The sequence below is a fragment of the Cantharellus anzutake genome (genome assembly GCF_015039405.1).
Source record: "Cantharellus anzutake strain C23 chromosome Unknown EI90scaffold_99, whole genome shotgun sequence".
NCBI lineage: Eukaryota > Fungi > Basidiomycota > Agaricomycetes > Cantharellales > Hydnaceae > Cantharellus > Cantharellus anzutake.
Genome location: NW_024067049.1, coordinates 256,967 through 284,812, shown reverse-complemented (window position 1 = coordinate 284,812; position 27,846 = coordinate 256,967). Strand labels below are relative to the sequence as shown.

The window sequence follows — 27,846 nt, the reverse complement described above, 5'->3', positions numbered from 1 at the left end:
GATTGTCGCGGAGAAACTAAAAAAAGAATAACTAATTGACATGAACGGAAAAGATAAGTGAAAACTGAGGCGTAGGTACGTTGCAGGACCACAGGATAATCAGATCAGCAACCTGGATTTAGGTATGATGGTGACGCGGCGTTGCTTACACCAAAGGAAGTAACGCAGAGCTCAATAGGCGTGCATCTCAGTCTAACCAGTGCAATGAAAAGTAATATTGTACACAACTACCTGGATAAATACACGTCTGCTGAGATAGGTGAAACAGAGTGGAACGGATCCCAGCACGAATTCAGGCAAAAGAAAGGAACTGTACTTACAGTCAACATGCTTCTAGTGCACCATATGACGGAGCTGAGCTATAAAATCGACTAATGTAGGGGGAAGCTCCCGCCAGTGGCGTAACCCAATGTTAGTGGCGAAAAATACACGAGTGGATCTGATCAGCTTACCATGAAATGTGCTCCTTGCCCAACAATGAGGGAAACATAAGATGTTCCTGGACATGTAAGGATGTCAGCATGAGTCTCAATGTGAGAGGAGAAATGATACTTACGGCCAAACCTGTTGGGTGGACACTATGCGAGCCAACTGGCTCGCAAAGTTCCACCCTAACAGGAAAGGGGCATGGACAACAGGTGCAAGCGCCTGTGGGAACATGTCCATACCGATGCCACGAGGGCGTCCCGCCAAAGTGTCCCTCTCCCACTCTCCCGAAATAAACGGGACATACCGCTGCGTGAACGAGTTCAATGAATATTGGTTGCTAAGAAAATCATGATACGTACTCGTCATATGACGGAAGTGATGTGTTCGCCGCTTCTGTTGGAAGTATGACCCAGAAATAGTGATTGATGAGCTACCCAAGAAGAGAAAGATCCAGGACGAAATACACATAAAGAAACTTGGCGACAGGGTACTCCAAAGGAAGTGGTTGTGACCGAAAGGCTGGAAGGCTGAGAGCTTGAAGGGAAACGGCCCGGGGCAAGAGCATACGTCGAGACCAGGTGACAGAAACAACATGTTGGAGCGGAAAGGAAGGTGGGTCGTTCTTTCTCACTGTGCATCCATCGGATAGAAAAGGGAAAAGGGCGTGTATGGGTTCCTGCACCTCTGCTTTGTTGTCCATTCTCCTTTGTCGATGGAACCTGCAAAGCGCGTCAAATCTGTAAGGTGTACAACGGGTCATCGGAGTCCATGGGCAGCCCAAATGGTCATAGAGGGAAAGCAGGATGTGTAGACTCGATAACCAGTAAAACTGATCCACAAGCAGTTCGCCAAAGCAGACACGGCCAGGTTGCATGAAGATGAGAGCTGTGATCATAGGTCGTGAAGACAGGCGACGACTAGAGTTCCGGGAGCAAGGGCGCAGGGAAAAACGAACTGGCAGACTGGTCAGAACTGCGAGCGAAAGCGAGTCGTGCTCCGCGGTTGCGCATCCATCGGATTGAAGGGGCCCCATGTGTCCTTGCACTTGATTCAGTTGGTTGTTGTTCGCTTCCTAGACGATGGAATCCACAAGGCACGTCGGTCACAGGTCGATGAGAAGGCCAAGGTGCCAAAGTGCAGTAAGCGAAGAAGATCGACAACCTACAAATCATCTAAAACGTCAGAGTTGTTGCGTAATAGGCAGGGAACCTGTACAGAAAGGGACTTGAAGGATCGCAGATGGTTCGAATGGCAGCATGGGTAACGCGCTAAGGGTATCAAGTGAAGGGGTAGAAGATCGATGGGGGAACGTCAACGTGGACAACGAGTGGGACATCGAGGGCCTTGATTCATGAGGTGAAAGAGGTTCAGAATGGCCACAGACCAGGCTTCGAGAGACAATCCAAGGACGTCAAAGGCGAGTAGCGACTGGGGTTCCGAGAGCGAGGGGGGAGAAGAAGGAACTGGTGGGGAGAACTAATGCTCAGACCACGCTTTTATGCCTCTCAGACCTATTCAATCCTCTCCTCGTGATGACCAAGCTCCAGACTGCTGAAAGAATGAATAAAACCTTCCAAATTCAGCCACCTTCTTCGTCGAAATTCCAACTGGCGATATGAACATGATCCCAGAATACGTAGTTGATATTTCACAAAATCCGAGATTTCTCGTCAGCCAGTGCACCGTTTAGCTTTGTTCAACTGCGAAACTGCTCCCAAAACGTCCCGCTACAATATCCGTGAGCAGGAGATTGGGGGACGATACAAGGTGACACCAGGAGGGCCTGTTGGGAAGACGTATTCACTCTTTGGCTAGGAAGATGGCTAGGAAAGATCCGGTCATCAAGGCGATGCATCAGCATATTAGCCAGATTGGTTATTCGTATTAACCGAATTGACTGTATATAGAAGAATTTGCGCACCCCTGACAGGTCATGCCCCGAAACCATCGCTGCACTGGGCCGAAAAGTTTGCCGCATGCCTGGATATACCGGGACCTTCGCTGAAGAGTGTAGCGGTGCACGGTGTCGCCGACGCCACTTGGTGGCAAAGAAAACTCCAACCGACGCTTCCACGAATGCGACATGGACCCTTCAGCTGCTGTTAGGGCAATATTTCGTAAATGAGATCAAGTATCCAGATCTTCCCAGCCGATTCAGTCAATTCCAACTTGGTAAGGGATTTCTCCCGAGACACAGATCATGAACCATCTCATTCCGTTTATGATGAGCGTGGAGAAATGCTCATACAAAGTTGAACGATTGGAAGAGGACAGACCAGATGAGCTCGCGATCTGGTGTTCGAACGTTGCGGAAACTTTAGGAAACCAAGCCCATCTCATCAAGAATGCTACCCAAAAAACGGAGATATGTAACAAAGATTACCTAAGTGTTAGCTGGCATTGTGATGAATGAGGAAGGTTCGTTCCCACCGGCTGCCCTGCGCTGAATGGATGGACATTGGACCCACACTCCGGGTCCGCCACGTGCCAAGGGCACAAGGTGCAGCTGCACCAGACATCACAAAACACGCCAATGGCAAGCCGCATTCAGCAGTTGCAGAAGTATACGTCTAGCTGGGGAAAATTTTTTAAATAGGAAATCTTGTGGCGAGCGCTTACAGTCCCCTGTGTGGCGAGATGGTTTCTCGGCTTATACACGTTGAATCCATACCTGATAAAGTTACCCCCAATTATAGGCTTAATTTTAGCATCCATGAACAGCTTCTGTTCATTACAAAATGAGTGGTGGAACGCCGACGTAAGTCTCGTCATTAGCCTTTTCGCTGTATCTGCCACTGAAGCCAATGGTTCCAGGGCCGTACCCGTCTACCGTATTGGCTGCACCATCTGATCAAACGAAGCCACCCCTTCGACCCACTCCTGCCGTGCGATCGAACATTACATATCAAGGGTGAAGGCTGCGTGCGATGTAAACGCCACTGGTGCTCTCAAGGAATGATGCGACAATTTCCGAATGCCTGAAATTTGTCAATAGACATCAAGTCAATATGGGGATCGCGAAAGATCAACATCTCTGCTTTCACTGGAATGGAGAGATACTCTGCCCCTCCATTCCCGTGAACAACGGAGATATTGGCCTTCAGGTCACATAACGACTGATGGATATCGAACACACCCGTCTTGTCCTAAGAATCGAAAAGCCCGCAGAGTCGCAACTCATGCGCAGCAAATGACTCGTTGTGGTGCCCGTTATTAGCATGGGTGCTAGTCAGTTCAGCATGAGCAACTCCAATCATGTTTCGACTCTGAACGCTGACGCATATTTCCCGGTTACAAGCATAAACATCGTGCACGAGCCCCAAGGTGATCGTTCTATTCTGAGACATACCGCGACCAGGTCTGAGAAAGTTTCCAGAACTTGATGTCGTCTCAACCACCAGCTGGAGTATGGCTACTTCTCATAGAGAGACGCCTGATCGATTTCCGTTCATCTTCAAGGATGAATGTCCTGTGCTGCGAGAGGGATGGAACCTGGAAACGAGGAGAGAGAGAGATGACTCAATACTCTGAATGAAAGTTCCTTCCATACTTTCTTATCCAACTCGTTCGAGCGTTGGAGGACTGCAGCATGTTAGTTCGCCTGCTAACGACAGCGATATGGACTATTGTAGCTGTTGTTCCGTCTCCTCACCTCAAAAGTGACATCCTGGGGGAGGTGAAAGCTTGTTGAGGTGCATCTTCAATTCCGTGATCTCACTGGAACGATACCCTCTCACTCTCGTGCATGTGAGGCCAAGGCATTGTCCTGGCCCAACCATTCTCCCTCCCATCCAGGCGCTTCTACCGGTAGGAGACGGAGATGCCCCGACACTGCCCGAACTTCCGCGCCTGGTTCACGTATGAACAGTCTTGTCTATTCCCTAACCGAACCACCCGTACCGCTCCGTGCGAGTGAGTGTTCGTTTCCACCATGCGAGAATAAACGTGTGCGATTCGAGTGAACGCACAGAAAAATCGTTGATTTGTTGAGCTCTGATTCAATTCAGGACACCCGGCAGCTAGCGTGAGTATGCAGAATGCAGAAATTTTACTTGAACCCGTTTCCACCACCATTCTGTCTTTTCGTTTTGGCGACCGCTTCCGCGCCCCTACACCGATCTATGCCCAACTCGTCAATTTATTGACTTCCTACAAGACTCGCTTGCGTTTTAGTGGCCTCAGACCTGTTCTTCTTTCTTTCTGCTTACAATCCGCTGGATTGTTTCGATTCTCTACCCGCAAACACCCATATCCATTACTCTACAAGTGCCTAATGAATCTCCCATGAATCTCGAGTACAATTACATAAATTAGAACCGGGTCATCCAGGCTTTGGAGTACAAGGTCCTCCAAAAACTCCCTCCTAGCCACGATAGTCGAGAAACTTGATTCGCGATCCGAGGGTTCCCGCTTTTCCCGGGTGGACGTGCCAAACTTATCACTCCAGGTGGTCGCTTACACTGAACGGCCCTGTCATTCATTGTTGGTCTTTTGGCTGCTAATTGCTCATGGCCCAGCCGAACCCAGTGGTTATGAAGCGCTGCAGCCAGTGTCCTGGTGAAGGGGGGTCTCCTGAAGAAGGCATGACTAGCTAGTATCGTCTTGTCAGCTCATCTCGAAAGATCCAGGGGGTGCCGCTGCCGCGCATCGAAATGAGTTGCCCGACTCGGACGGTTATCATTCGTAATCGCTTGATCACCAGTTGTCCCTGACATCCCAGCGATTCACCCGTCATCAACAATGTCACTGAAGCAGAAGATCAATGATCCCCTTGTGACGGGAGTTGACTGTGCAATTTCCATTCTCACAGTAATCGATGCCGTGTCTGATCTGCTCCCTCCCCTAAAAGCTGCCACCGGAGGGGCACTCTTCATCTTGGACGAGGTCAAGATTGGTGGCGATTTATATGCGAAATTACGCACGGAAGCGCTGATAATTATTGTTCTGTAGATGTTCAAGGAGAACAGGAATCAATGGGAGGCTATACATCGTCAAAACAATGGCTGACGTGGTCACGGCCGTTGACTCGTATGACGCGTCGAGCGAAGAGGGAAAGCGATGTGTAGAAAGTGTTACAATGCTAAGCGAGTAAGCAGCATGTATCCACTGGTCCCCTGGCTCGTAATGACACGACGTTTGGTAGGGCATTGCAGCGTATCGAAACCAAAATCAGTCAATTGCTTCGCAAGATGGGAAAGCGGCCCGCTGTCATCAATTTCATCTCTCACATGAACAATCTGGGCATGATCAGTGACCTCAGGAAAGATTTCTGTGAGGCTTTAGAGTCGTTCCAGGTGACAACGCCCAATCGCTGTTATTGTGTTGCCCCCCTGATCTTAAGGTGACGGTCATCATGCAGGTGAGGACGGGCTTGACCATTGGTGTTATTGCAAGTACAACTCGCGGAATCGAGAGTGCCTCAGCTCTGAGCGAACTCCAATACCCCGTTATCGCCCACCATGATTCGACTAAGGCATGCCTCGACGGCACTAGAATTAATCTCATTGAGTACATTATGGCCTGGTGCTACAACGTGAGGGAGAGTGAGAAACGTGGGATGCTGTTGACTGCTGTGGCCGGTGCTGGCAAGACATCCCTCGTGCACTCAGTCGCAGAGAAGTGTGCGAATGGAGGTGCGCTGTTGTTGAGCTTCTTTTTCAAAGTAGGAGAGCAATCGCGGCCAGATCACCTGTTCAGCGGCATGGCTCGATCTCTAGCAGTGCACGACCCTACCTATCGCACCTCAGTCATATCTGCCCTTAAGAAAGATCCGACTCTCGCGACTGCCCCATTCACAATGCAATTCAGTAAATTAGTGGCTGAGCCTCTCCATCGGAAAGCGTTGCCCTCCGATCGTCCTATGGTGATATCTTGGATGAATGCGAGCAGCAAGCGTTCGAGGACCTAGCCGATATACTTCGAGACGGGGTACCCAAGCTACCAGCCAACATCGAGGTTTTTCTCACCTCGAGACAATTCGACCTTACCAACCAGGGATGTATATAGAATGGTGAGTTCAACGTGACTGGCAAGAACACATTGGGGACGTTTCAGATAACAGACAATGCAGGGAAATAATAGCGCTCATGGTCGTTTGGCACCCTGCACATGCACCAAACAGGCGCTCAAACGATCAGGGTGTGCCAATGATTTGCCTCTGATCTGTATCTGTTTTTGGATCATCACCTGGCATTCATCCACATCTGACACCCAAGCTTTTCTTGCCACCAAGATATCACATACTGGGAGTCGGACATAGTCAGGGTATGGGACCCCAAAATGCAGTGATTAGTCTGTTTGGACACCGGAATTCCTCTTACGACCTCTGGATATTTGGGGTTGTATCTTCCCTCTCTTCAGCTCTCTAAGTGCCCGCGCGCTCGAAATTGAGGTCGGTAGTTAATCATAGTATTCAAAAGCGAGCAAATGGGCAGACGGAAATACAAGAGGAGAAATCACGACCAGGACCACGTCTTAGAAGTATCTGGCCTCGAAGTCACGTCATCAAGCCGGTCTGCTATTCCTGCGACAAGAAATTCAACGAGGGCCAAGATGATTAATCGGACTGCGCCGATACTCCGCACCAGCCGCAGGGATAACCCTGATTTCGGGGACGAAGGCGAAAGCTTGATGTCTCAATCATCCAAATCATTCAGGGGATTTCGGTGGTTATTCGCAGCGACCTCTATAGGCGCTTTACGCTCAGTACTTTGGCTCTTCCAGAAACCCCTGTGAGTCTAGCGGTAGCCCAAAGTTCGTTCCCCTAACATATTTTCCCCACCTCCAGCAGTCTTGCGGTCGCAGTGTACATCATTCTTTTCATCCTTGCCAAAACCACAAACACAATCGACCGTGAGATTCGCCGACTCTTCATTCCTATCTGAAATACCCCTATCATAGTCTCTACTTCCCCTATGTCCCTACGTCCTAAAGCCTGTAGCGGTCGATCTCGATTACACGAAATTCATCGCCATACGACAGGCCTTTGAACCTATTCTGGCCCTTACATCAGGCGCACCCTTACAAACGACGGATGCTGCATCAGGTTCTAGTATTCCAGCCGGAGGCTCCTCTCTCTCCCTCTTATACGATATTCGAAACTCGGAGGCCGCAGTTTGAGATCCAGCTGTTCTTGTCAAATTCAGCGATTTACCATCAAAGGAAGAACTATTGAAGTCGATCAATGGTTTTGTTGGAAATACGAAGGGACTTCAGCGCTTGGGTGCAAAGGTCGGCGGTACAGTTGATAGTGTGCTAGCGTACATCTTACATCAGAATTGCTCCTTCGCGCAAGTTCTGACAATCCAACAAGTACGTTCTCAAAAGACTAGAAGAGATCCACAGGACGACTCCACCTCCACTCCCTTCATCTGCCTCATCTCTCCAAAGATTTATTGACCGCTCCCTCCCGGAATTCCTAAATAGCGCCGAGTTGCGGCGAGCGCGGAATCACGATATCCTCGTCTCAAACTTTCTCTAAGCCTCGAATCATTTAGCGTCGCACTTGCAACGACTGATTATGGAAGCCGAGGCAAATCTAGCACTCCTGAACCGCCTGGAGACTGAACATCATGAACGAATTGATCGGTCGTGAGGGCGCGATGGCCAGGAGAGAGAAGGATAGACTGGTGAGTCCTTACTGAGATGAATAGATCCACAAATTTCCCACCACTGCGTTTGTTCGCTTGCAGAATTTTGGACTTTCCTAGGGGGCAACCATGGCCGTCTGAGAACCCAAGATTCTTACATTGGGCTTCTCGGCTCGCTCTCAATATATCGTAATGAAGCCCGCAATCGGATATCTCAGACGATCGAGGAGTTGACAAAATTGCAGGAGAACCTTGAAGAGCTTCGTGCTCGCGTAGCTGAACCTGGGATCAGTACGCTAAGTTCTGGGGCTGAGGAGAGGGTGGGTCCACCAGGGGATTGGTAGGCGGGGTACCACTCGAGGTGCATGTGGATAGCATAAGAAGAGGTATAGTGAGGCTGACGTCGTTTAGGCAAGGGAGGCTTCAAGTGTGAGTTTTTTTTTCCCGAGGGTTTTCTTCTTGTTGGTTCTGGCTGATTCTCCGTGATTTTAGGGAGAACGAGAGGGTTAATAGGATGATAGTTGATGGTGGAGTCGAGGCTCGAAGTACTCAGCGAGCACTTTCATCTGATAATGCAAAAGTTGCGCAACGCTAAGTCAGTTCATAAGCACTACCCATTACGGGCCAGCTGTAACTCCAAACTTCCCCTTCTGGACGATTCATTCGCCTCAGTTTCCTCTTACTCATGTGGTTTGGATCTTAGTACGCGACTCGTAAGTTTCTCATTTCTCCGGGGCTCCGAACGTATCCAACATCATTTCAAAAGCTAGTGCCGGGCACTCCAAGCGAACGTGACCGTTCGACCCACTGAGTCATATTTCCAATCAGCCAGGCGTCATTGATCTCATTTTTTTTGGCGTGTACATGCATATAGCTTCAGCGTCTTTAGTTGAATGAGGAACATGATTAACGCATGGGTACACGTCCGTGCGGCGGTAAGTGCGTCATCCCCATCCCAACATTGCACGACAGCAAGGATGGCGCGAATTCGATCATTAATAAATGCCGGGTCGCAAGGTAGTCGGCTGCTCTCGCTGTGACAGGCCCCAGTGCTGGCCGAATGATGGAAGACCCCTTAGTTGCACGCGCGCTTTACTAGTAATCTAAGCTAATTTGCGCTCAACATTAGGGTTCATAATGACACAGCAAACAGATTTGAAAGAAGAGTACTGCACCAAAAGAAGTTTGCCGCTCGAATGCTCAGGGCCTGAATCCCACTCCACTTTCGTGAGTGAGTTGGAACCCTACTGATCCGCTATTCTTCCAACTCATGAAGATAGCGTTGTTAAGTGAGGTTCGCCAGTATCTGGGGTTGATAAGTAATCCCACCGTATCGCTTGGATGTTCATTAACCACGCGCCGCGCGCGCAGCTAGAAGGGGAACTCCACACCAGGGGTCTAGTCTACTACCGGACTCGTACCCAGTCGTCGTCGCTCCGTGGACGACGACTGGGTACGAGCCTGATATTAAGCCAGTAAATGGGAAGAATATCGTCCAGGATTTGCAATTGTAGGCCCTGACCACCTATTCGAAAATTTGAGGGATCTGAAGCAAATTCGGAACCTATCTAGCCGTTGCGCAGCCAGAAGGACAACTCCTACTCCGGTGACACTCGCCAGAGTGCCTATTACAAATACCATCCTCGTCCCTTGATAGTATCTGTCGACGGGGTAGGACCCCAGGGGGAACAACCGTAGCTCATCGACAATAACCTTCCCAGCAGCGGTAAGGCAGACGAACAAAGTCAGCGGGCATTCGATTGGGGTGATGTTGAGAATCAGAGCCATCCCTCAAATGAACGCCTCAGTTCCGCACCAGAGATGTCGCCAAGCAGAACTGAGCAACAGAGGACCACATGCACAGCAGTGATAGTTGTGATCCACAGCAAATGGGGCCAGCTCTCCCTAACGTGCGCGCGCGTCAATCATCTCTTCGACTCAATACCTCACTATCCTTTCTTGTTGTATTTTGATACACAAAAAAACCTGTGTACTGTAATCAGGACTCTCACTTGAACGTTCATCAGTCCAGAAAGTATCCAAAGAAGAACGGTAACGTGGCAGTGGTCATTATGATTCCCAACGGGCAATTGGCATGTTATGATTGAACTAGTCCCATGCACGGAGCCCGTGCAGCATTGGCAGATCCGCTGCATAAAGAAAAAAAAATTGGATGCGCAGATGTCTACCTATCTAGTCAATATACAATCACCGCTTTTTCCCTAGTTGAAGCGCGCTTGTCCGCTGGATTTCCGCATCCCCATCTGGCTGCAGGCAGGTACGTATGCGTGTTCCCGCCCGCACATACACACACGCAACCACGCGCCGAACCGAGCATGGGAACAGAAACACTAGTTGTCGTCCAATAGCGGGAACAAGTGGGGGAGGGGGGAAGCAATTAATAATGTTTTCCAGGTTCAATTATCGATTCGCTCCTGGGCGCGCGTCAATCATTTGAATTAGGTGAGGGATACACGTTCCTTATGCTGTGGTACAAGTATTAGCGACGATCATGACATCAAGTTACCTAAGAGCATCGCGATTGGAGCACAAAGCATGGGGTAATTCTGGGAAGATTCTGATTTGGGCCCGCATGTTACACATACGAGGCCTAGCCAACCACTATAATTCTCAGCGGATAATTGGCGCCTTTGGTGATTTTCCTTGGGGTGTCACGTTGAGCAAGGAAGTTTGGCAGTTGCTGTGAATAGATTTCCAGCGGCCCGACCCGCCTTCCGGCAAGTTAAATAAATGTGAACTCGGTATTTGGCGCTTCTTTGCTATATTACATAATTGCATTGTCGCAGAATTGCCAAATTCATTTGTTTCATTTGGAACGTATGCTCCGATCAACCGGGAAAATAGATGCAACTCTTCAGCTGCATTAGGGAACGCAATATCCCCCCGTTGCGCCACTGCTCCCTCTTGCTGATACGAAGAAGTAAGAGAGCATTTCGTCAAAGGCAGTGTTGAGGATTCAGACACACAGTGACGAATACTGACCGAGAATCGATATTGTTGATTGCAAATGGTCTGTTCCAGCTCAGGGAAATCCGTGCTTCTACTTAATTTTTGCTTGACAATGGATATATTGGGAAGAAGATCTAGACGATTTGGGAAATAACATGAAGCCGCAATCAGTGTTGAATGAGTTGGAGTAAGTAAGAGTCAAATTCGAAAGAATGCTTCCTCTACATAGAGTATGTAGATCAATTATATTACGACTTTGCAGAGGTTTCGCGCCGGTTTCCTCATCTTCGTGACAGCAGTCATTATGATTCCCAACATTTGGAGTACCACATTACATGATACCCATCCCAGGGACTCCGCAAATGCAAATCATACATATAGTTCCCATTCTCATTACAAAACCATTCTTTTATAAAGTTCGAAATGGGTGCAATCCTAGCCCCTGGTCACAAGACGCCCATTCCCACCGGTGCCCGCCACCCCCCCCACTTTACAATGCCAGTACCCGCTGTACCTGTGGTGATCATAAGCGTGGTCACTGTAGTGGCTGTTTTTGGTGTTTGGTACTACATGAAGCAGATGGACGAGGCACGTCTTGATTCATGCACCAAACCTTCAGTGAAGCGAAAGCAGAAGAATCCTAAGCAACTCGCGGAACCGATTCAGTCACCCATTGAACTCTCCTCGCCGGATGCCAAGGATCGTGCAACCTCTTCAGCTTCAAGTGACTCCGTTCAAAAGTACTCTAGCCAACTCCGGAACAGGCATGCATTTCCAGCAAGTGCTGCGATGACGAACCTTAACGAGGTAACGGAAGGATACTTTTCATCCCGCATCATTATCTTACCATTCCCCTTAGTCGGACTCACACACCTTTCAAGTTCTGCAGACGCCCCCATCACCCAGTGCAGGAAATGCAGAAATTTCGGGTCATCGCGACCAGATTATACCGAATCAGATACAGAGAAGGGGTAGCCCAACCAAGGCTCACTTCATCAAAAATCTGGTGGAACTCCAACCGAACACGAACGCCGATTCTCCTCGCTAGTCCGTTCGGTCAAACAAAGATGCCAATACGTTTTTGGAAGGTTCAGATGGTTTCGAAGGGATCACCCTAGCGCCGCTTCCCAGCGGGGATGTTTCAAGGTCCTACTACATGAGTGACCAAACACTATCGTAAGGTGCTGTATGTCGATAATGTCCCACTCCTCCATGCCACCGTCGCTCGCCTGCATGGGTCGTTCGATGTTCCATATTCTCGGTTTTCAGGCTCCCTTGCCTACCCTCCTTTTCCTCATCCTCCAGGGCTCTCACATCTTATCGCCTACATTTTACCCTCTCATCCTGTTATATGGTCCAAGTTTCTTTACTTTTTACTTTTCATCATTGTTCGACGACCTCTCACCACTGAGTGCTGCTCGCGTATAAGAAAACGAATTTTTTTAGGACTCTTCTTCCTCAGATCTCTAGCTCCTTTAACTCGTTCTTAACAAGCGCACAGCCGAGTTTCTGGAGTTGATGAAATTGCACAATGACCTTCAAGCTAGTAGTTGACGACCTGTCGGGCTGAGCCTTGATCCGTACGCTGAGTTTTGGGGCCTCAGACTCGGGTAATTTCACCAGAGGGACTAACAAGCAAACTCCCACTCGAAGTACATATGGAGAGCATAAGAAGTGTGCGACGAGGTTGACGTCGACGTCGATCGTTGAGACAAGGTGTTAAGTTTGTTCGGTGGTTCAATTGTAACTGCTAGTACGCTGTAACGCTGCATGCAGCGCTTCTGGCCAGAAAGTTCCCACTTTCTCTCGATCCTCAGTTCACACATGCACATCTCGAACTGAAGCACAATTACTTGTTTGCAGTTCCTCAACCCATATAACGGCGGGCCAGCCGCATGCAACTCTGTACTTTCTCTCTTGGACATTTCTTTTTTATCTACGTTTCCTCGTTCATGTAGTTCTGCATTGACTCGGAAATCTTGCATGTTTCTTGCTCAAATTATATGTCCTAGTTGGCCCCCACGTATACAGCTGAGCCTGGTTGCATGACCAGTGAAGACTGAAGCTTCAATTGACTGGCCAACGCAAGTCACTCCCTAATCGATCTCTTGTCTTATCACTCTACCATCTCGCTCTCAGTCCGATTCTTGATCTTGTCGTGTCATATTTTCAGTTTCCACGTTTCATCGCCATTTTGGTTCGTGACGCGCTGGGCAACGCTGACGTAGTAACTAGCATATATTCGTGGGCATCAAACCTTGAACTCGTTTCACATGGATGCATAATACCAGCTAAAACTCCAGCCTCATACTGGCACGATACGACATGCATGACTTCACTATCCGACGCTGGGCTTAATTTGACGGGACTAAGTAATCACCAGATGGGGCCCTGACACTGCCCCAAACTGCACATGCGTTGCTTCGCCTGTCACATGGACCTCTTAATTCCTCCATGTGTGTTTCTGTGCCTGGCTGCTTTTGCGTTTGTCATGATATTCGTTCTCATCTCATGTGTACCGATCCTGGACTGTATGTATCCTGGCTCAGCTCATCACGGACGTGCTAGCAGAAGTGTCGAGCTCAGTGCAATGGGGTCACCACCCAGGACATCTGACCACCACCATATATGAACTTTCACTACGCTTCTGGGAACTAGTACACTTGGGCTGCTCACTTTTGTTTTGTTTTTGTTTTTGTTTTATTTTGTGTTGAGCAGAACGAGCACTCATGGAGTACCAGTGTCTAAACATACTACTAGTTGCCAGTGCCATCACTGCTATAATACCGTTCGCTTTGACCACCCTGTTTTTTCTTGTCGATCTCCTTCCCCCCCTACCTCGATCATGCCTGCGCAAAACCAAGCCCCCACATATTCGTTCCCACGCGCCACTGCCTCGGAGCGTTCTGCTATCACGCATACGATTCTTTTAGTGTGCTTTACGTTTGAATTCTTGTTTTTGTTCTTTCACCTCATGTTCAATATCTTTTTGTCTTACATTCACACCAGGATTGGCGCGTTGCCGCTATATCGCCTAATCATAAGTACTGACCACCCCACCCACCCCAGCCGGCGTTCCAGGCTCGTCAGAGCAGCTGCCAACACTGGTAAACACGGTCGCACAAGTCGGAGCCTGAGGATTCAGTCCCTGTGCAGCGACGACGGTGCCATTGGGTTAGCGCTCGTAAATCGTCAAACCAGCCGATCGTGAGATGCTCCCAGTACGTGGATTTTTGCTGCAAAGCTCACATGTACGCAAACGGGCAGGGCGCTTAGTCAGAGTAGCGTGACGAACTGCTTCGACGTGTGCTGAAACTTCTTCGATTGACGGGCACCCAGTGGTACAATAGAGTCGAAGACGCAGAAAATAGATAGAGATCAATGGACGGCGGTAAAGTAGCACCGGACAGGAGATACACGAAGGGGAAAACATAAGAAACAAGAAACAAAAAGCGAGAAACGACAACTGTCATACGGGGACTCTTTCGCTAGTGAACAATAATGGATCGTCGCGGAGAAAGTGAAAAAAAGAATAACTAATTGACATGAAGGGAAAAGATAAGTGAAAACTGAGGTGTAGGTACATTTCAGGACCACAGGATAATCAGATCAGATCAGTAACCTGGATTTAGGTATGATGGTGACGCGGCGTTGCTTACACCAAAGGAAGTAACGCAGAGCTCAATAGGCGTGCATCTCAGTCTAACCAGTGCAGTGAAAAGTAATATTGTACACAACTACCTGGATGAATACACGTCTAAGATAGGTGAAACAGAGTGGAACGGATCCCAGCACGAATTCAGGCAAAAGAAAGGAACTGTACTTACAGTAAACATGCTTCTAGCGCACCATGTGACGGAGCTGAGCTATAAAATCGACTAATGTAGGGGAAGCTCCCGCCAGTGGCGTAACCCAATGTTAGTGGCGAAAAATACACGAGTGGACCTGATCAACTTACCATGAAATTTGCTCCTTGCCCAACAATGAGGGCAACATAAGATGTTCCTGGACATGTAAGGATGTCAGCATGAGTCTCAATGTGAGAGGAGAAATGATACTTACGGCCAAACCTGTTGGGTGGACACTATGCGAGCCAACTGGCTCGCAAAGTTCCACCCTAACAGGAAAGGGGCATGGACAACAGGTGCAAGCGCCTGTGGGAACATGTCCATACCGACGCCACGAGGGCGTCCCGCCAAAGTGTCCCACTCCCACTCCCGAAATAAACGGGACATACCACTGCATGAACGGATTCAATGAATATTGCTTGCTAGAAAAATCATGATACATACTCGTCATATGACGGAAGTGATGTGTTCGCCGCTTTTGTTGGAAGTATGGCCCAGAAATAGTGATTGATGAGCTACCCAAGAAGAGAAAGACCCGTGACGAAAGAAACCTGGCGACAGGGTACTCCAGAGGAAGTGGGTTGTGACCGAAAGGCAGGAAGGCTGAGAGCTTCAAGGGGGGCGGCCCGGGGCAAGAGTATACGTCGAGACCAGGTGACAGAAACAACATGTTGGAGCGGAAAGGAAGGTGGGTCGTTCTTTCTCACTATGCATCCATCGGATAGAAAAGGGAGAAGGGCGTGTATGGGTTCCTGCACTCAATTTACCTCTTCTTTGTTGTCTACTCCCCTTTGTCGATGGAACCTGCAAAGCGCGTCGAATCCGTAAGGTGTACAACGGGTCATCGGAGTCCATGGGCAGCCCAAATGGTCATAGAGGGAAAGCAGGATGTGTAGACCCGATAACCAGTAAAACTGATCCACAAGCAGTTCGCCAAAGCAGACACGGCCAGGTTGCATGAAAATGAGAGCTGTGATCATAGGTCGATTGGATAGGTGAAGGGGGCATCTCTTGGGTGCGCTAATAAGTGAAAAATTGGCTGCCTAGATATAGCCCACAGCATCAGGGTCCGATAGGGTTGAGGCCGCGAAAGGTTTGGAGTGGCTACCAATGAGACATTGATGATCCGAGGATGGTGAAGGCTGGCGACGACTAGAGTTCCGGGAGCAAGGGCGCAGGGCAAAACGAACGGGCAGACTGGTCAGAACTGCGAGCGAAAGTGAGTCGTGCTCCACGGTTGCGCATCCATCGGATTGAAGGGGCCCCATGTGTCCTTGCACTTGATTCAGTTGGTTGTTGTTCGCTTCCTAGACGATGGAATCCACAAGGCACGTCGGTCGCAGGTCGATGAGAAGGCCAAGGTGCCAAAGTGCCGTGAGCGAAGATCGACAGCCTAGAAATCATCTAAAATGTTAGAGTCGTTGCGTAATAGGCAGGGAACCTGTACAGGGACTTGAAGAATTGCAGATGGGTCGAATGGCAGCATGGGTGACGTGCTAAGGGTATCAAGTGAAGGGGTAGAAGATTGATGGGGGAACGTCAACGTGGACAATGAGTGGGACGTCGAGGGCCTTGATTCATGGAGTGAAAGGGGTTCAGAGACCAGGCTTCGAGAGACAATCCAAGGACGTCAAAGGCGAGTAGCGACTGGGGTTCCGAGAGCGAGGGGGGAGAAGAAGGAACTGGTGGGGAGAACTTATGCTCAGACCACGCTTTTATGCCTCTCGGACGTATTCAATCCTCTCTTTGTGATGACCAAGCTCCAGACTGCTGAAAGAATGAATAAAACCTTCCAAATTCAGCCACCTTCTTCGTCGAAATTCCAACCGGCGATATGAACATGATCCCAGAATACGTAGTTGATATTTCACGAATTTCGAAATTTCTTGTCAGCCAGTGCACCGTTTGGCTTCGTTCAACTGCGAAACTGCTCCCAAAACGTCCCGCTACAATATCCGTGAGCAGGAGATTGGGGGACGATACAAGATGACACCAGGAGGGGGAGAGAAGGCGTGTGGGGAAGACGTATTCACTCTTTGGCTAGGAAGATGGCTAGGAAAGATCCGGTCATCAAGGCGATGCATCAGCATATTAGCCAGAATGGTTATTCGTATTAACCGAATTGACTCTATGTAGAAGAATTTGCGCACCCCTGTCAAGGTCATGCCCCGAAACCATCGCTGCACTGGGCCACAAAATTTGCCGCATGCCTGAATATACCTTCGCTGAAGAGTGTAGCGGTGCACGGTGTCGCCGACGCCACTTGGTGGCAAAGAAAACTCCAATCGACGCTTCCACGAATGCGACATGGACCCTTCAGCTGCTGTTAGGGCAATATTTCGTAAATGAGATCAAGTATCCAGATCTTCCCAGCCGATTCAGTCAATTCCAACTTGGTAAGGGATTTCTCCCGAGACACAGATGATGAACCATCTCATTCCGTTGATGGTGAGCGTGGAGAAATGCTCATACAAAATTGAACGATTGGAAGAGGACGGGCCAGATGAGCTCGTGTTCGAACGTCGCGGAAACTTTAGGAAACCAAGCCCATCTCATCAGGAATGCCACCCAAAAAAAAAAAAGGAGATGTGTAACAAGGATTACCTAAGTGTTAGCTAGTATTGTGATGAATGAGGAAGGTTCGTTCCCACCGGCTGCCCTGCGCTGAATGGATGGGCATTGGACCCACACTCCGGGTCCGCCACGTGCCAAGGGCAAGCACAAGCACAAGGCACAGCTGCACGAGACATCACAAAACACAGGCAAAACACGCCAATGGCAAGCCGCACTCAGCAATTGCAGAAGTATACGTCCAGCTGGGGGAAAACTTCAAATCTTGTGGCGAGCGCTCACAGTCCCCTGTGTGGCGAGATGGTTTCTCGGCTTATACACGTTGAAGCCATAACTGATAAATCACCCCCAATTGAACGCTTGGTTTTGGCATCCGTGGGCGGCTTCTGTTCATTACAAAATGAGTGGTGGAACGCCGACGTAAGTCTCATCATTAGCCTTTTCGCTGCATCTGCCACTGAAGTCAATGGTTCCAGGGTCACATTTGCTGCAGAGAGCGCTCCCCATTCATGTACATCTTCATGCATCAAGTAATGCTCAATGTCAAGGCTGTACCCGTCTACCGTATTGGCTGCACCATCTGATCAGACGAAGCGACCCATTCCTGCCGTGCGATCGAACACTGCATATCAAGGGTGAAGGCTGCGTGCGATGTAAACGCCACTGGTGCTCTCAAGGAATGATGCAACGATTTCTGAATGCCTGAACTTTGTCAATAGACATCAGGTCAATATGGAGATTGCAAAAGATCAAGAACTCCGTTTTCACGGGAATGGAGAGATACTCTGCCCCCCATTCCCGTGAACAACGGAGGCATTGACCTTCAGGTCACATAACGACTGATGGACAACGAACACACCAGGCTTGTCCTAGGAATCGCAAGGCCCGCAGAGTCCCAACTCATGCGCAGCAAATGAATAGTTGCGGTGCCCGTTATTAGCATGGGTGCCAGTCAGTTCAGCATGAGCAACTCTAATCATGTTTCGACTCTGAACGCTGACGCATATTTCCCGGTTACAAGCATAAACATCGTGCACGAGCCCCAAGGTGATTGTTCTATTCTGAGACATACAGCGACGAGGTCCGAGAAAGTTTCCAGAACGTCCCAACCACCAGCTAGAGAGACGCCTGATCGATTTCCGCTCATCTTCAAGGATGGATAAGGCGAAGGTCCTGTGCTGCGAGAGGAATGGACAAGGTGAGAGACAGATGACTCAGTGCTCTAAATGGAAGTTCCTTCCATACTTTCTTATCCAACTCGTTCGAGCGTTGGAGGACTACAGCATGTTAGTTCGTGACAGCGATATGGACTATTGTAGCTGTTGTTTCATCTCCTCACCTCCTTGAAAGTGACATCCTGGGGGAGGTGAAAGCTTGTTGAGGTGCATCTCCGATTCCGTGATCTCACTGGAACGATATCCTCTTATTCCCGTGCATGTGAGGCCAAGGGTTCTGGAGCCTTGTCCTAGCCCAACCGTTCTCCCTCGCTTCTACCGGTAGGAGACGGAGATGCCCCGACACTGCCCGAACTTCCGCGGCCGGTTCACGTATGAAGAGTCTTGTCTATTCCCTAACCGAACCATCCGTACCGCTCCGTGCGAGTAAGTGTTCGTTTCCACCATACGAGAATGAACGTGTGCGATTCGGGTGAACGCACAGAAAAATTCAATTCAGGACACCCGGCAGCTAGCGTGAGTATGCAGAATGCAGAAATTTTACTTGAACCCGTTTCCACCACCATTCCGTCTTTTCGTTTTGGCGACCGCTTTCGCGTTCCTGCACCGATCGATGCTCAACTCGTCAATTTATTGACTTCCTACAAGACTCGCTTGCGTTTTAGTGGCCTCAGACCTCATGTTCTTCTTTCTTTCTGCCTACAATCCGCTGGATTGCTTCGATTCTCTACCCGCAAACACCCATATCCATTACTCTACAAGTGCTTCATGAATGAGTCCCATACTCCCATGAATCTTGAGTACAATTACATAAATGTTCTCTTTCAGAACTGGGTCAACCAGGCTTTGGAGTACAAGTTCCTCCAAAAACTCCCTCCTAGCACACCAGCCCACGGTAACCGAGAAACTGGATCCGCGATCCGAGGGTCCCCGCTTTTCCTGAGTGGACGTGCCAAACTTATCGAACAAACACTCCAGGTGGTTGCTTACACCGAACGGTCCCGTCATTCGTTGCTTGTCTTTGGGCTGCTAATTGCTCGTGGTGCCGCTGAACCCAGTGGTTATGAAGCGCTGCAGCCAGTGTACTGCAGTTCTGGTGAAGGGGGGTCTCCTGAAGAAAGCATAACTAGCTAGTATCGTCCCGTCAGCTCGTCTCGAAAGATCCAGGAGGTGCCGCTGCCGCGCATCGAAATGAATTGCCTGACTCGGACGGTTATCATTCGTAATCGCTTGATCACCAGTTGTCCCTGGCACCCTAGCGATTCACCCGTCATCCACAATGTCACTGAAGCAAAAGGTCAACGATCCCCGACGGGAGTTGACTGTGCAATTTCCATTCTCACAGTAATCAATGCCGTGTCTGATCTGTTCCCTCCTCTAAAAGCTGCCACCGGCGGGGCACTCTTCATCTTGGACGAGGTCAAGGTTGGTGGCGATTTATATGCGAAATTAGGAACGGAAGCGCTGATCATTGTTCTGCAGATGTTCAGGGAGGCTTTTGGAACATACATCGTCAGAACAATGGCTGACGTAGTCACGGCCGTTGACTCGTATGATGCGTCGAGCGAAGAGGGAAAGCCATGGATAGAAAGCGAGTAAGCAACATGTATCCACTGGCCCCCTGGCTCGTAATGACACAGACGTTTGGTAGGGCATTGCAGCGTATCAAAACTAAAACTAAAATCAGTCAATTGCTTCGCAAGATGGGAAAGCGGCCCGCTGCCATCAATTTCATCTCTCACATGAGCAATCTGGGCATGATCAGTGATCTCAGGAAAGATTTATGTGAGGCTTCAAAGTCGTTCCAGGTAACAACACCCAATCGCTGTTATTGTGTCGCCTTTCTGATCTTAAGGTGGCGGTCATCCCGTAGGTGAGGATGAACCTGACCATTGGTGTTATTGTAAGTACAGCTCGCGGAATCGAGAGTGCCTCAGCTCTGAGCGACCTGTCGATCGCATCAGCATCGATCTCTCCGACGGTGCGAACGTGGATGACTGTGCTACCTACATCCGTATGCAGCTACGGAAACTGAAGGATGTGCATCCTAGTTTGAGAGACGGACTCGGAGAAGAGGACAAATTGATTCAAAACATCCTGGAATGAGCGGGTGGGTTGTTCATTTGGATCAGTACCGTCTTTCATTACATGAAGGTGGCAAGTGGCGACCCTATGAGAACGCTGGAGAAATTGATTGATACGGGCGCTAACCGATCAAAGGCCCGAGCCGAGGAAATGATGGACAGCCTGTATACGACCATTCTGAAGAAGTGTAATTGGAAGGACGAAGATTTTGTGCATGACTACCCCATTGTGATGGGAGCAATCTTGGTTGCGCAACAGCCATTGTCAGTTAGGGCTTGGGATGCCATACTATCACCGCTCCTTAAGTCTTCCATACATCACACATTAGCCGAACTTGCACCCCTCCTCTTAGGGGTTAGGGAACCTGATAAGCCAATTCGTATTTACATCAATCATTCCACGACTTCCTCAGACCGAACCGAACCAGAATCCTCAGCACTTCATCGTTATCTGGTGGATACGAAAAGGGAAAATATCCGAGTGGCCCTGCATTGCGTTGAGACCTTGAATGAGGATCTTTGCCGTCTGGATGGTTTGGGGTTAATCCAAAAGTTGCCGGAAAAGGTCGAACTGTCCCCCATTCCTCCAGAAACGCTGGCCGAACACTTCCGTTACGCGCGTCGGCATGTTGTGTGTCACCTCAACCAAGTTTTGGAGCCTCCAGAGAGGCTCAATGCGTTGGTCCTCGCATTTTTAATCAGTAACTCACACGCTGGGTGAAAGTCTGTGTGAGGGGATGGAAGGATAGATCAGTATATCTTCGTTCCCTGAATGGGCCAAGGTACGAATCATTACTTTTCATCCTGTGCATCATTCTCATCTCGTCTGGTACTCCGTCAGTTGAGTACTGATGTGTGTTCAAAGGAAGCGATGCAGAAGTTGGCCCAAGTACTTAACAGATTGGAGAGGAATTTGGTCATTTTTTTTTCAAGATTTCGGGAGGGGCACGAGTTTGCGAATGATTCGGTTGCACTTTGGCGTTGTATCACTCCAGAATCTCTGTTTGGTATTCGCCGAACTCATTATCTTTCCCTCTCTGTCTCTGTCTTTGGCTTTTATTCGGAGGCGGAATTTGGCGGCTTTCGGATGTCGATCTGACGTTCCCATCAGAACCATTTCTCGTCCAAGCAACTTTCACATTTGTCTTCGCTCGCCCCACTCACTGGCAGGTGGCGTCTATGCACAACAACCGCTAAGCAACACCCTCTTCTTGAGTGGACTTTGGCCTCTTGACGCTGTCCGACGTTAGGTCTTAGCAGTGCAGTCCAGCGGTGAAATATAGTGTCTACAGCAGTGGGTGTGACTGTCGATCGATCTCTATCGCAGATACTCTAGCTATTTACTGGCGCTGAGTGTTGGCCTTTGAATTGATCGGGTGTATCATTGCCGCAAGAAGGACTCTGAGCGTACATATTTCACGGTTACAAGTGCCGATCGTGATAATATAGTCATCATTGACCGAATGCCATGCCAGACCCTGTCACTCCTTCCCTCAAGTGTTAGAGTCCCATACGCAGCGTCCCTCCTGATACTCAGTCTGTGCACTCAATAGCCCTACCGTCGGTCAAGATTGACCATCCTAGTGAATGCCGCCCCCCTCCCCCCAGCAAATCCGATGAGTTCCCTGCGCAGGTGTCGAACGTTTCCAACAGCATACTCAGTCAGCCTGAGTGACGTACCGCTTATAGCACCGGACCATCTGCATTCAGAGCGAGTGAGTGGATTGGGTGAAATGTGCACATAACCATAATAGATGCTCTTAAATAATGTTAAATCTGTATACAGAAGGCCCATTACTGTTTAAAAGTTGGAATATTGATTCTCCCGTCTATGTATAGCCCACTAGGGTCTAATTTCTGCGAATGGGTTCAGGACTTCCCAGCTCTTCGAACGATGCGGGCTCTGCATCCGGCTCGCGAGCTTCCTGGGCCATCCACTGGGAGGGTGTTGTGGTTGCCCTCAGGTCGTGGCCCTACCCTGGGGGGATGATCACAGCATAGATCCTGTCCCCAGACTCTAGCTCGGGGTTCTGGTTGTCTGGCACCCACGGTAGCTGGCAGGACGATGGACAACGGGACATGGTGACTTTCTGTCATGCCCAGTCCACTTCCGGGTTGTGGTGGAGCAGCCACAAGTGCCCTATGATGAGGGATTGTTGTTCAAGGTTTGCAACAGTGTCAGGGCCCGGCCCTCGTTCCGCGACGGGCCCAGGGGGGTCCTCCTAGTCGCTGGGGTATCTAGTCCCAGTCCGAGATCTTCGAACTCACTGAGGGGGCTAGCCCCAGCCTTCACAGGAAATGAGTTGCTGTGCATTTTAGGGAGAAGGTAGTTACACTTGCCTTCACAGGAAATGAGTTGAGAAGAAGGGTAACCTTCTCAACCTCCTGTGAAGCCGCTTCAAATGGGAGTCGGGAACTATACAGTTTTCGGCTCTTTGCCGACTTTCCATAATTGGCACCCCCCCGTGGGAAGATTCTGGGCGAGCTGCTTGCCCAGAAAGTTCCCATGGTTGTGGCTGTGATGGTTTCTGGGCGAGTAACTCGCCCAGAACGTTCCCACGGGTCTGCATGCATGCGGGATTGTGGAACAGTGAAGGGAAAAATAGGAGAAAATGGGGGGAGGGTACCTGAGGGTGTGTGGGGTCAGGGGCTGTGCCCTGACAAACAGCGAAACGGGCTCGCTCTGTGTGCCACCCAAACGTCAGGAGGGCCTCTAGTTCTTCAGTTATGGCTCCATTCTTGTTTGGGGTCCCATCGACATTGCAGATGGGGATGGGCTGTGGGAGTGGGGTTGTCTTGAGCTTGTGCTTCTGGATGAACTCAGGACTCATGAAGTTCCCAGTGGCTCCTGAGTCTAGGAGGGCAGACACAGACACAGAGGTGAGGGAGGTCAGGGTGGTTAGCTTCACAGTGAGGTTGATGTCAGGGACTGACCCGGGGTCAAGAGTGTCCGGGCATACTGCCTGGGGCTGAGGGCCCGGTAGGGTGTGACATGGGTGTGTGTAGCAACAGGCCTGGTGCAGACAGGTGTCCCTGGCCACTTAGGCTAAAGTGGGAAGTGTGAGAAGGAGGTTGCTTCTCAGTTCCCACTTAGGCTGTGTTTATATACATGTGGTTAAGGCCATGTGGGAAGTGCCATGTCATCTACACACACAGCCACATCTGTCTGGGTACCTCTGCAAGGGGTCCCAGGGGCATCTGGTATGCAGGAGGTCATCTGGTGTGTCTGGGGTAGAGGGGGTCCAGGTGTAGCACCCAGCAGAGGGACCCTCCTAGGGTGTGAAGCGGGCATGCGTACTGGCAGGCCTGAGGTGGGACAGCAGTCCCTGGCCACTCAGACTGAAGTGGAAAAGGTGAATTATGTCAGGGCACACCCACCTGACCTGGCCCCACCTGGCCCCACTTCACCTGGTACCCTGCCACCCAGTCCTCTCCTACCTCCTCCCTTCTTCTTTCTTTCTCTCCCTATTTCACTTTCACTTTATTTTCTCTTTATTCCACATGGACAACCTTTCTCTGTATCAATGTACCATTGACCCACCCACAGCATGCTTACGACACGCCTGGCCTGGGCACTTCAGGCGACCCCCCACTATGTCCAACTCATGCATTCACAGCAGATGCCCTTGGGATCCCTGGGTGACTACAGCTGTATGCAAGGGTGACGTGGCACCCATCATGTGACCCAAGCCGCATGTATATAAACATACCTGAAGTGGGAACCAAAGAAGTAGCCTTCTTCTCACCCTTTTCCACTTCAGGTAAGTAGCATAGCATTCCCTTTAATAATAATAACACCCTTTTCTGTTAGATTGGGCAGATTTGGATGACTCCGGAATGGAATCGGAGACTTAGCGTGGAAGGACCTTGGCCTCAGCGACTCATGTGGAGCGCTGTGCCATTGCTGGTTGTCCTAGGGGTCCCTAATTTTGGATCTAGCAGAGGGAAAGTCTCTTGGGGGCATTTCAGGTCGATTTCGGACTGAGGTTATAAGTTACTATGTACATTGTATATAAGGAGGGGTCCAGAATCAAAAGGAGCAAGGGTACTCTGAAAGGAGACAAAGGGAGCTGGAAAGAGGAACAACACCGAGGGTCAAGGGTTTGACTCAATGGTGTTTCCCAAAGGAGGAGTGAAGGGCCAAGGCCCAAGGAGGAAGGAAGGAGGAAGGGAGTGGGGAATGGCTGACTGACTGAATAGAAAGGAAGCAGCAGCCCAAATAGGAATGAGGGAGAATAGCAGAATTGAATGGAGCAATGCAATAGTTGCAAGGTCCGATGTAAGTCCGGAAAGTCCGAACTCAGAAGTTAAACTCCGGGATATTGGCAAATGTAATTAAATGGAATGAGCTAACCAATACAATGGGTATAAGCAGAGGTGGGGTCAAAGTCCGAGGTCGGAGCTAAGACCGGAGGTTCCGGAGACAGAGACGCGAACGGGATACCAGAGCGGAGGTCCAGAGTTGGGAGCATAGATGTTGTGTGCTCATCTGGAAGGTGTCAAGGATGAGGTCAGACCCAGAATGTTCCGGAGTCGGACCGAAGGTGGTGTTGGAGCTGGAGGTGGGATAACCTCTTGGAAGTTGGCAAGGAGCAGGTGGCAGAAGGGAAGTAGGACTCTGGAAGTCAGTTTCGGAGTTCCAGGAGCCTGGAGCGGAGGTTGGGATTGTACAGATATGACATTTTCCACTTCAGTCTAAGTGGCCAGGGACTGCCTCCTGAGCCAGGCCTGCCAGTACACATGCCCACTCCACACCCCACTCGGCTTCCAGTGTTGGGCGTCTCACCTGGGCCTCCTCTACCCTGGACACTGCAAGCAGGCTAGAGATCTAAATGCAAGCAAATTTGTGGGGAGGGAGTCTGGGATGTCTTAAGCTCATCCTGGGTTCGGTCCGGGTGCTAACAAAACAAAAATAATCACAAAAACTCGTTAAGAATTACGTACCCCTGGTCTGTCTTGGACAATCATCAGGGATTCCTTATAATACTCAAGGAGTTAAGCTTAGAATTTCTTTCTACTTGGATCTCTCAGTGCTACAGTCTCTTTTGTAGTCAAAAGGGAGGTCACTCTTCCATTCCTACGAGTACAGAGCTTTTAAACACATGGAACGGCAATAATGTGGAAAAACAAAGGAAAAGAAAATATGAAGTGAAAGATTGTTGCTACGGACACCATGTGAACTGTTAAGTATGGCCGATAAGTCCAACAGCCGACGTGGAAGTTCAATAAAAGAAAGACAGGAGTGATAAGTGGGCCATATCTGCTAATAATTGCCATCCTCCACCAATTTCCACCATCACACCACACTCATCCATCTCTTCCTACTCATAGCACCCCTTCCTGACCTCTCCATTCGATTCCCTGGGTTTGTAGCTTTCTCCTGATACCAAATTTGTCCCAAATGGTTGAGATTTGACCGAGTGGTGGGCGTGAGAATCGCGAAATTAGGCCCGTGCACAGGTTTAGACGTCCTGAAAAGTGTCCGTGAGAGTCCCTGTGTCAATTGGATCTTCATACACATCCTTTGTGATTTTTCTGAGCACTCCAGAGTGCATTTTGGTTGTTTGTTTACTTCAGTACAGCTTGTGATTTCCATTTTGGGCCGAAACCAGTTTCGCAATCTCCTGAAGTATGGTTCTCAGCTCCGCCACATGGGACTTTGGACACTGCCACCCTCACATGCCTTTCAACATTGTGCGGAACCTCGCAGTAAGATGAAAAATCGTCACCACCATTGTTCCACAATGGCTGGGTCGATCAGGATGAAATTTGGGGAATCCATATTTATGATTTTTCTCTATTTTCTGAGCCCTTGATAGTCTCTCGGTGCCCAATAGTGCCAAGCGTAGTTTTCAGGCTGGACCAATTCAGTACCAGCACATTAAGTGCAATTGTACTCTGTAATAAAATGAAATAAAATGTTTTTATGCACCATGGGCTTTGGTAGCATTGGTAGGTTATCTTCGCATGCAGGGAACCCTTAGGGAGTGTAAACTGCGAAAATACTGGCAGTGTAGAGTATAGTAGGTTATCCCGCCTACAACGCATCCCTGACAAATTATCATTAAAGGGGAAAACTATACTACTTACCTGAAGTGGAAAAGGTGAGAAGAAGGTTACTTCTTCAGTTCCCACTTCAGGTACATTTATATACATGTGGCTTGGGTCACATGATGGGTGCCACGTCATCCTTGGACACAGCTGCAGCCATCTGGGTGTCCCCACAGGGGATCCCAAGGGATTCCACTGCAGGCGTGCATGCTGGGCACAGTGGGAAGCCATCCAAGGTGCCTGGACCAGACAGGTCAACAGCACATTGATACAAGGGAAAGTGGTCTGTGTAAATAGAAGGAATAAACAGGAAGAGAGTGATGGGAAGAATGAAATAAAGAAAAGGGAAGAAAGAGAGAAAAGGGAGAGGGGAGGAGAGAGAGGAAGGAGGAGGGAGAGGAAGGAGGAGGGAGAGGAAGGAGGAGGGAGAGGAAGGAGGAGGGAGAGGAAGGAGGAGGGAGAGGAAGGAGGAGGGAGAGGAAGGAGGAGGGAGAGGAAGGAGGAGGGAGAGGAAGGAGGAGGGAGAGGAAGGAGGAGGGAGAGGAAGGAGGAGGGAGAGGAAGGAGGAGGGAGAGGAAGGAGGAGGGAGAGGAAGGAGGAGGGAGAGGAAGGAGGAGGGAGAGGGATGGGTAGCAGGGCAGTGGGTGAGGTGGGGCTGGGTGGACCCATGAAAGGTATCTTACTATTTTGGGGACGGTAACGTTCCGTTCCCCCGTTCGCCTCAGTGTCAGGGCACACCTGCCTGACCCCGCGCCGCACCCCACGCTGTACCGCACTACCCCGTTATCACTCCCCGTCTCCCCTCCCCCATTTTCCCCCTTCTCTCTATCTCTATTTCTATTTCTATTCTATGGTCGATTTCCCTTTCTCCATGTACTACTACATACCTGACCCCGTGTCAGGGCCCGGCCTCGGACTCGGAGGCTCCCTGACCTCAACCCCCATCTGGCCTGTCCTCACACTATGCGGGGCATGAGATGTATAGTAAAAGGAAGGATAATATATACACTTGCCTATGTGGGGCATGAGATGAGAAGAAGGGTAAAGGTCTCATCTCCCCGCATGGTTGCTATATAAAGGAATGGGTCACATGCCCACAACTATACAGCTCCTAGAGTTGTGTAGTGTG

At 49.7% G+C, this 27,846-nt stretch overlaps 9 protein-coding genes across 9 annotated transcripts; 6 read left to right on the top strand and 3 right to left on the bottom strand.

The window, feature by feature from the left end:
- Window positions 1–817: 817 nt before the first annotated feature.
- Window positions 818–1,874, bottom strand: EI90DRAFT_2712494 (uncharacterized protein). The gene is made up of 2 exons (XM_039053507.1): window positions 1,814–1,874; window positions 818–1,590 (listed from the first exon to the last, which is right to left on the bottom strand). The coding sequence occupies exon 2, from the start codon at window positions 1,460–1,462 to the stop codon at window positions 860–862; it is 603 nt and encodes a 200-aa protein (XP_038909721.1). The 5' UTR covers window positions 1,463–1,590; window positions 1,814–1,874; the 3' UTR covers window positions 818–859.
- A 531-nt stretch (window positions 1,875–2,405) lies between these two features.
- On the top strand, window positions 2,406–3,960 carry EI90DRAFT_3021067 (uncharacterized protein; the record flags this gene model as incomplete). Its single annotated transcript, XM_039057604.1, has 8 exons — window positions 2,406–2,601; window positions 2,682–2,798; window positions 2,824–2,847; window positions 3,126–3,187; window positions 3,244–3,358; window positions 3,425–3,506; window positions 3,647–3,753; window positions 3,788–3,960. The coding sequence occupies 8 exons, from the start codon at window positions 2,406–2,408 to the stop codon at window positions 3,958–3,960; spliced, it is 876 nt and encodes a 291-aa protein (XP_038909720.1).
- Window positions 3,961–5,637: 1,677 nt separating this feature from the next.
- Window positions 5,638–6,626, top strand: EI90DRAFT_2712198 (uncharacterized protein). Its single transcript, XM_039053506.1, has 2 exons — window positions 5,638–6,439; window positions 6,500–6,626. Exon 1 carries the CDS (start codon window positions 5,783–5,785, stop codon window positions 6,335–6,337), a length of 555 nt encoding a protein of 184 aa, XP_038909719.1. The 5' UTR covers window positions 5,638–5,782; the 3' UTR covers window positions 6,338–6,439; window positions 6,500–6,626.
- Window positions 6,627–9,342: 2,716 nt separating this feature from the next.
- On the bottom strand, window positions 9,343–9,810 carry EI90DRAFT_3083703 (uncharacterized protein). Its single transcript, XM_039062072.1, has 2 exons — window positions 9,591–9,810; window positions 9,343–9,528 (listed from the first exon to the last, which is right to left on the bottom strand). The coding sequence occupies exons 1-2, from the start codon at window positions 9,804–9,806 to the stop codon at window positions 9,367–9,369; spliced, it is 378 nt and encodes a 125-aa protein (XP_038909718.1). The 5' UTR covers window positions 9,807–9,810; the 3' UTR covers window positions 9,343–9,366.
- A 1,597-nt stretch (window positions 9,811–11,407) lies between these two features.
- EI90DRAFT_3158518 (uncharacterized protein) lies at window positions 11,408–12,345 on the top strand. Its single transcript, XM_039066175.1, has 2 exons — window positions 11,408–11,795; window positions 11,848–12,345. The coding sequence occupies exons 1-2, from the start codon at window positions 11,412–11,414 to the stop codon at window positions 12,034–12,036; spliced, it is 573 nt and encodes a 190-aa protein (XP_038909717.1). The 5' UTR covers window positions 11,408–11,411; the 3' UTR covers window positions 12,037–12,345.
- Window positions 12,346–14,697: 2,352 nt separating this feature from the next.
- Window positions 14,698–17,991, top strand: EI90DRAFT_3293288 (uncharacterized protein; the record flags this gene model as incomplete). The annotated part of the gene is made up of 10 exons (XM_039067372.1): window positions 14,698–15,132; window positions 15,325–15,412; window positions 15,832–15,851; window positions 15,993–16,055; window positions 16,126–16,210; window positions 16,639–16,691; window positions 16,730–16,968; window positions 16,997–17,232; window positions 17,472–17,827; window positions 17,884–17,991. Exons 1-10 carry the CDS (start codon window positions 15,016–15,018, stop codon window positions 17,989–17,991), a joined length of 1,365 nt encoding a protein of 454 aa, XP_038909716.1. The 5' UTR covers window positions 14,698–15,015.
- A 1,691-nt stretch (window positions 17,992–19,682) lies between these two features.
- EI90DRAFT_2711924 (uncharacterized protein) lies at window positions 19,683–21,064 on the top strand. The gene is made up of 5 exons (XM_039053504.1): window positions 19,683–20,007; window positions 20,065–20,177; window positions 20,234–20,367; window positions 20,456–20,692; window positions 20,745–21,064. Exons 1-4 carry the CDS (start codon window positions 19,774–19,776, stop codon window positions 20,686–20,688), a joined length of 714 nt encoding a protein of 237 aa, XP_038909715.1. The 5' UTR covers window positions 19,683–19,773; the 3' UTR covers window positions 20,689–20,692; window positions 20,745–21,064.
- EI90DRAFT_2712039 (uncharacterized protein) lies at window positions 20,357–21,532 on the top strand. Its single transcript, XM_039053505.1, has 3 exons — window positions 20,357–20,367; window positions 20,605–21,448; window position 21,532. The coding sequence occupies exon 2, from the start codon at window positions 20,731–20,733 to the stop codon at window positions 21,385–21,387; it is 657 nt and encodes a 218-aa protein (XP_038909714.1). The 5' UTR covers window positions 20,357–20,367; window positions 20,605–20,730; the 3' UTR covers window positions 21,388–21,448; window position 21,532.
- Window positions 21,533–22,593: 1,061 nt separating this feature from the next.
- Window positions 22,594–23,527, bottom strand: EI90DRAFT_2978865 (uncharacterized protein). Its single transcript, XM_039055960.1, has 2 exons — window positions 23,329–23,527; window positions 22,594–22,857 (listed from the first exon to the last, which is right to left on the bottom strand). Exons 1-2 carry the CDS (start codon window positions 23,495–23,497, stop codon window positions 22,760–22,762), a joined length of 267 nt encoding a protein of 88 aa, XP_038909713.1. The 5' UTR covers window positions 23,498–23,527; the 3' UTR covers window positions 22,594–22,759.
- Between the last annotated feature and the right edge of the window lie 4,319 nt (window positions 23,528–27,846).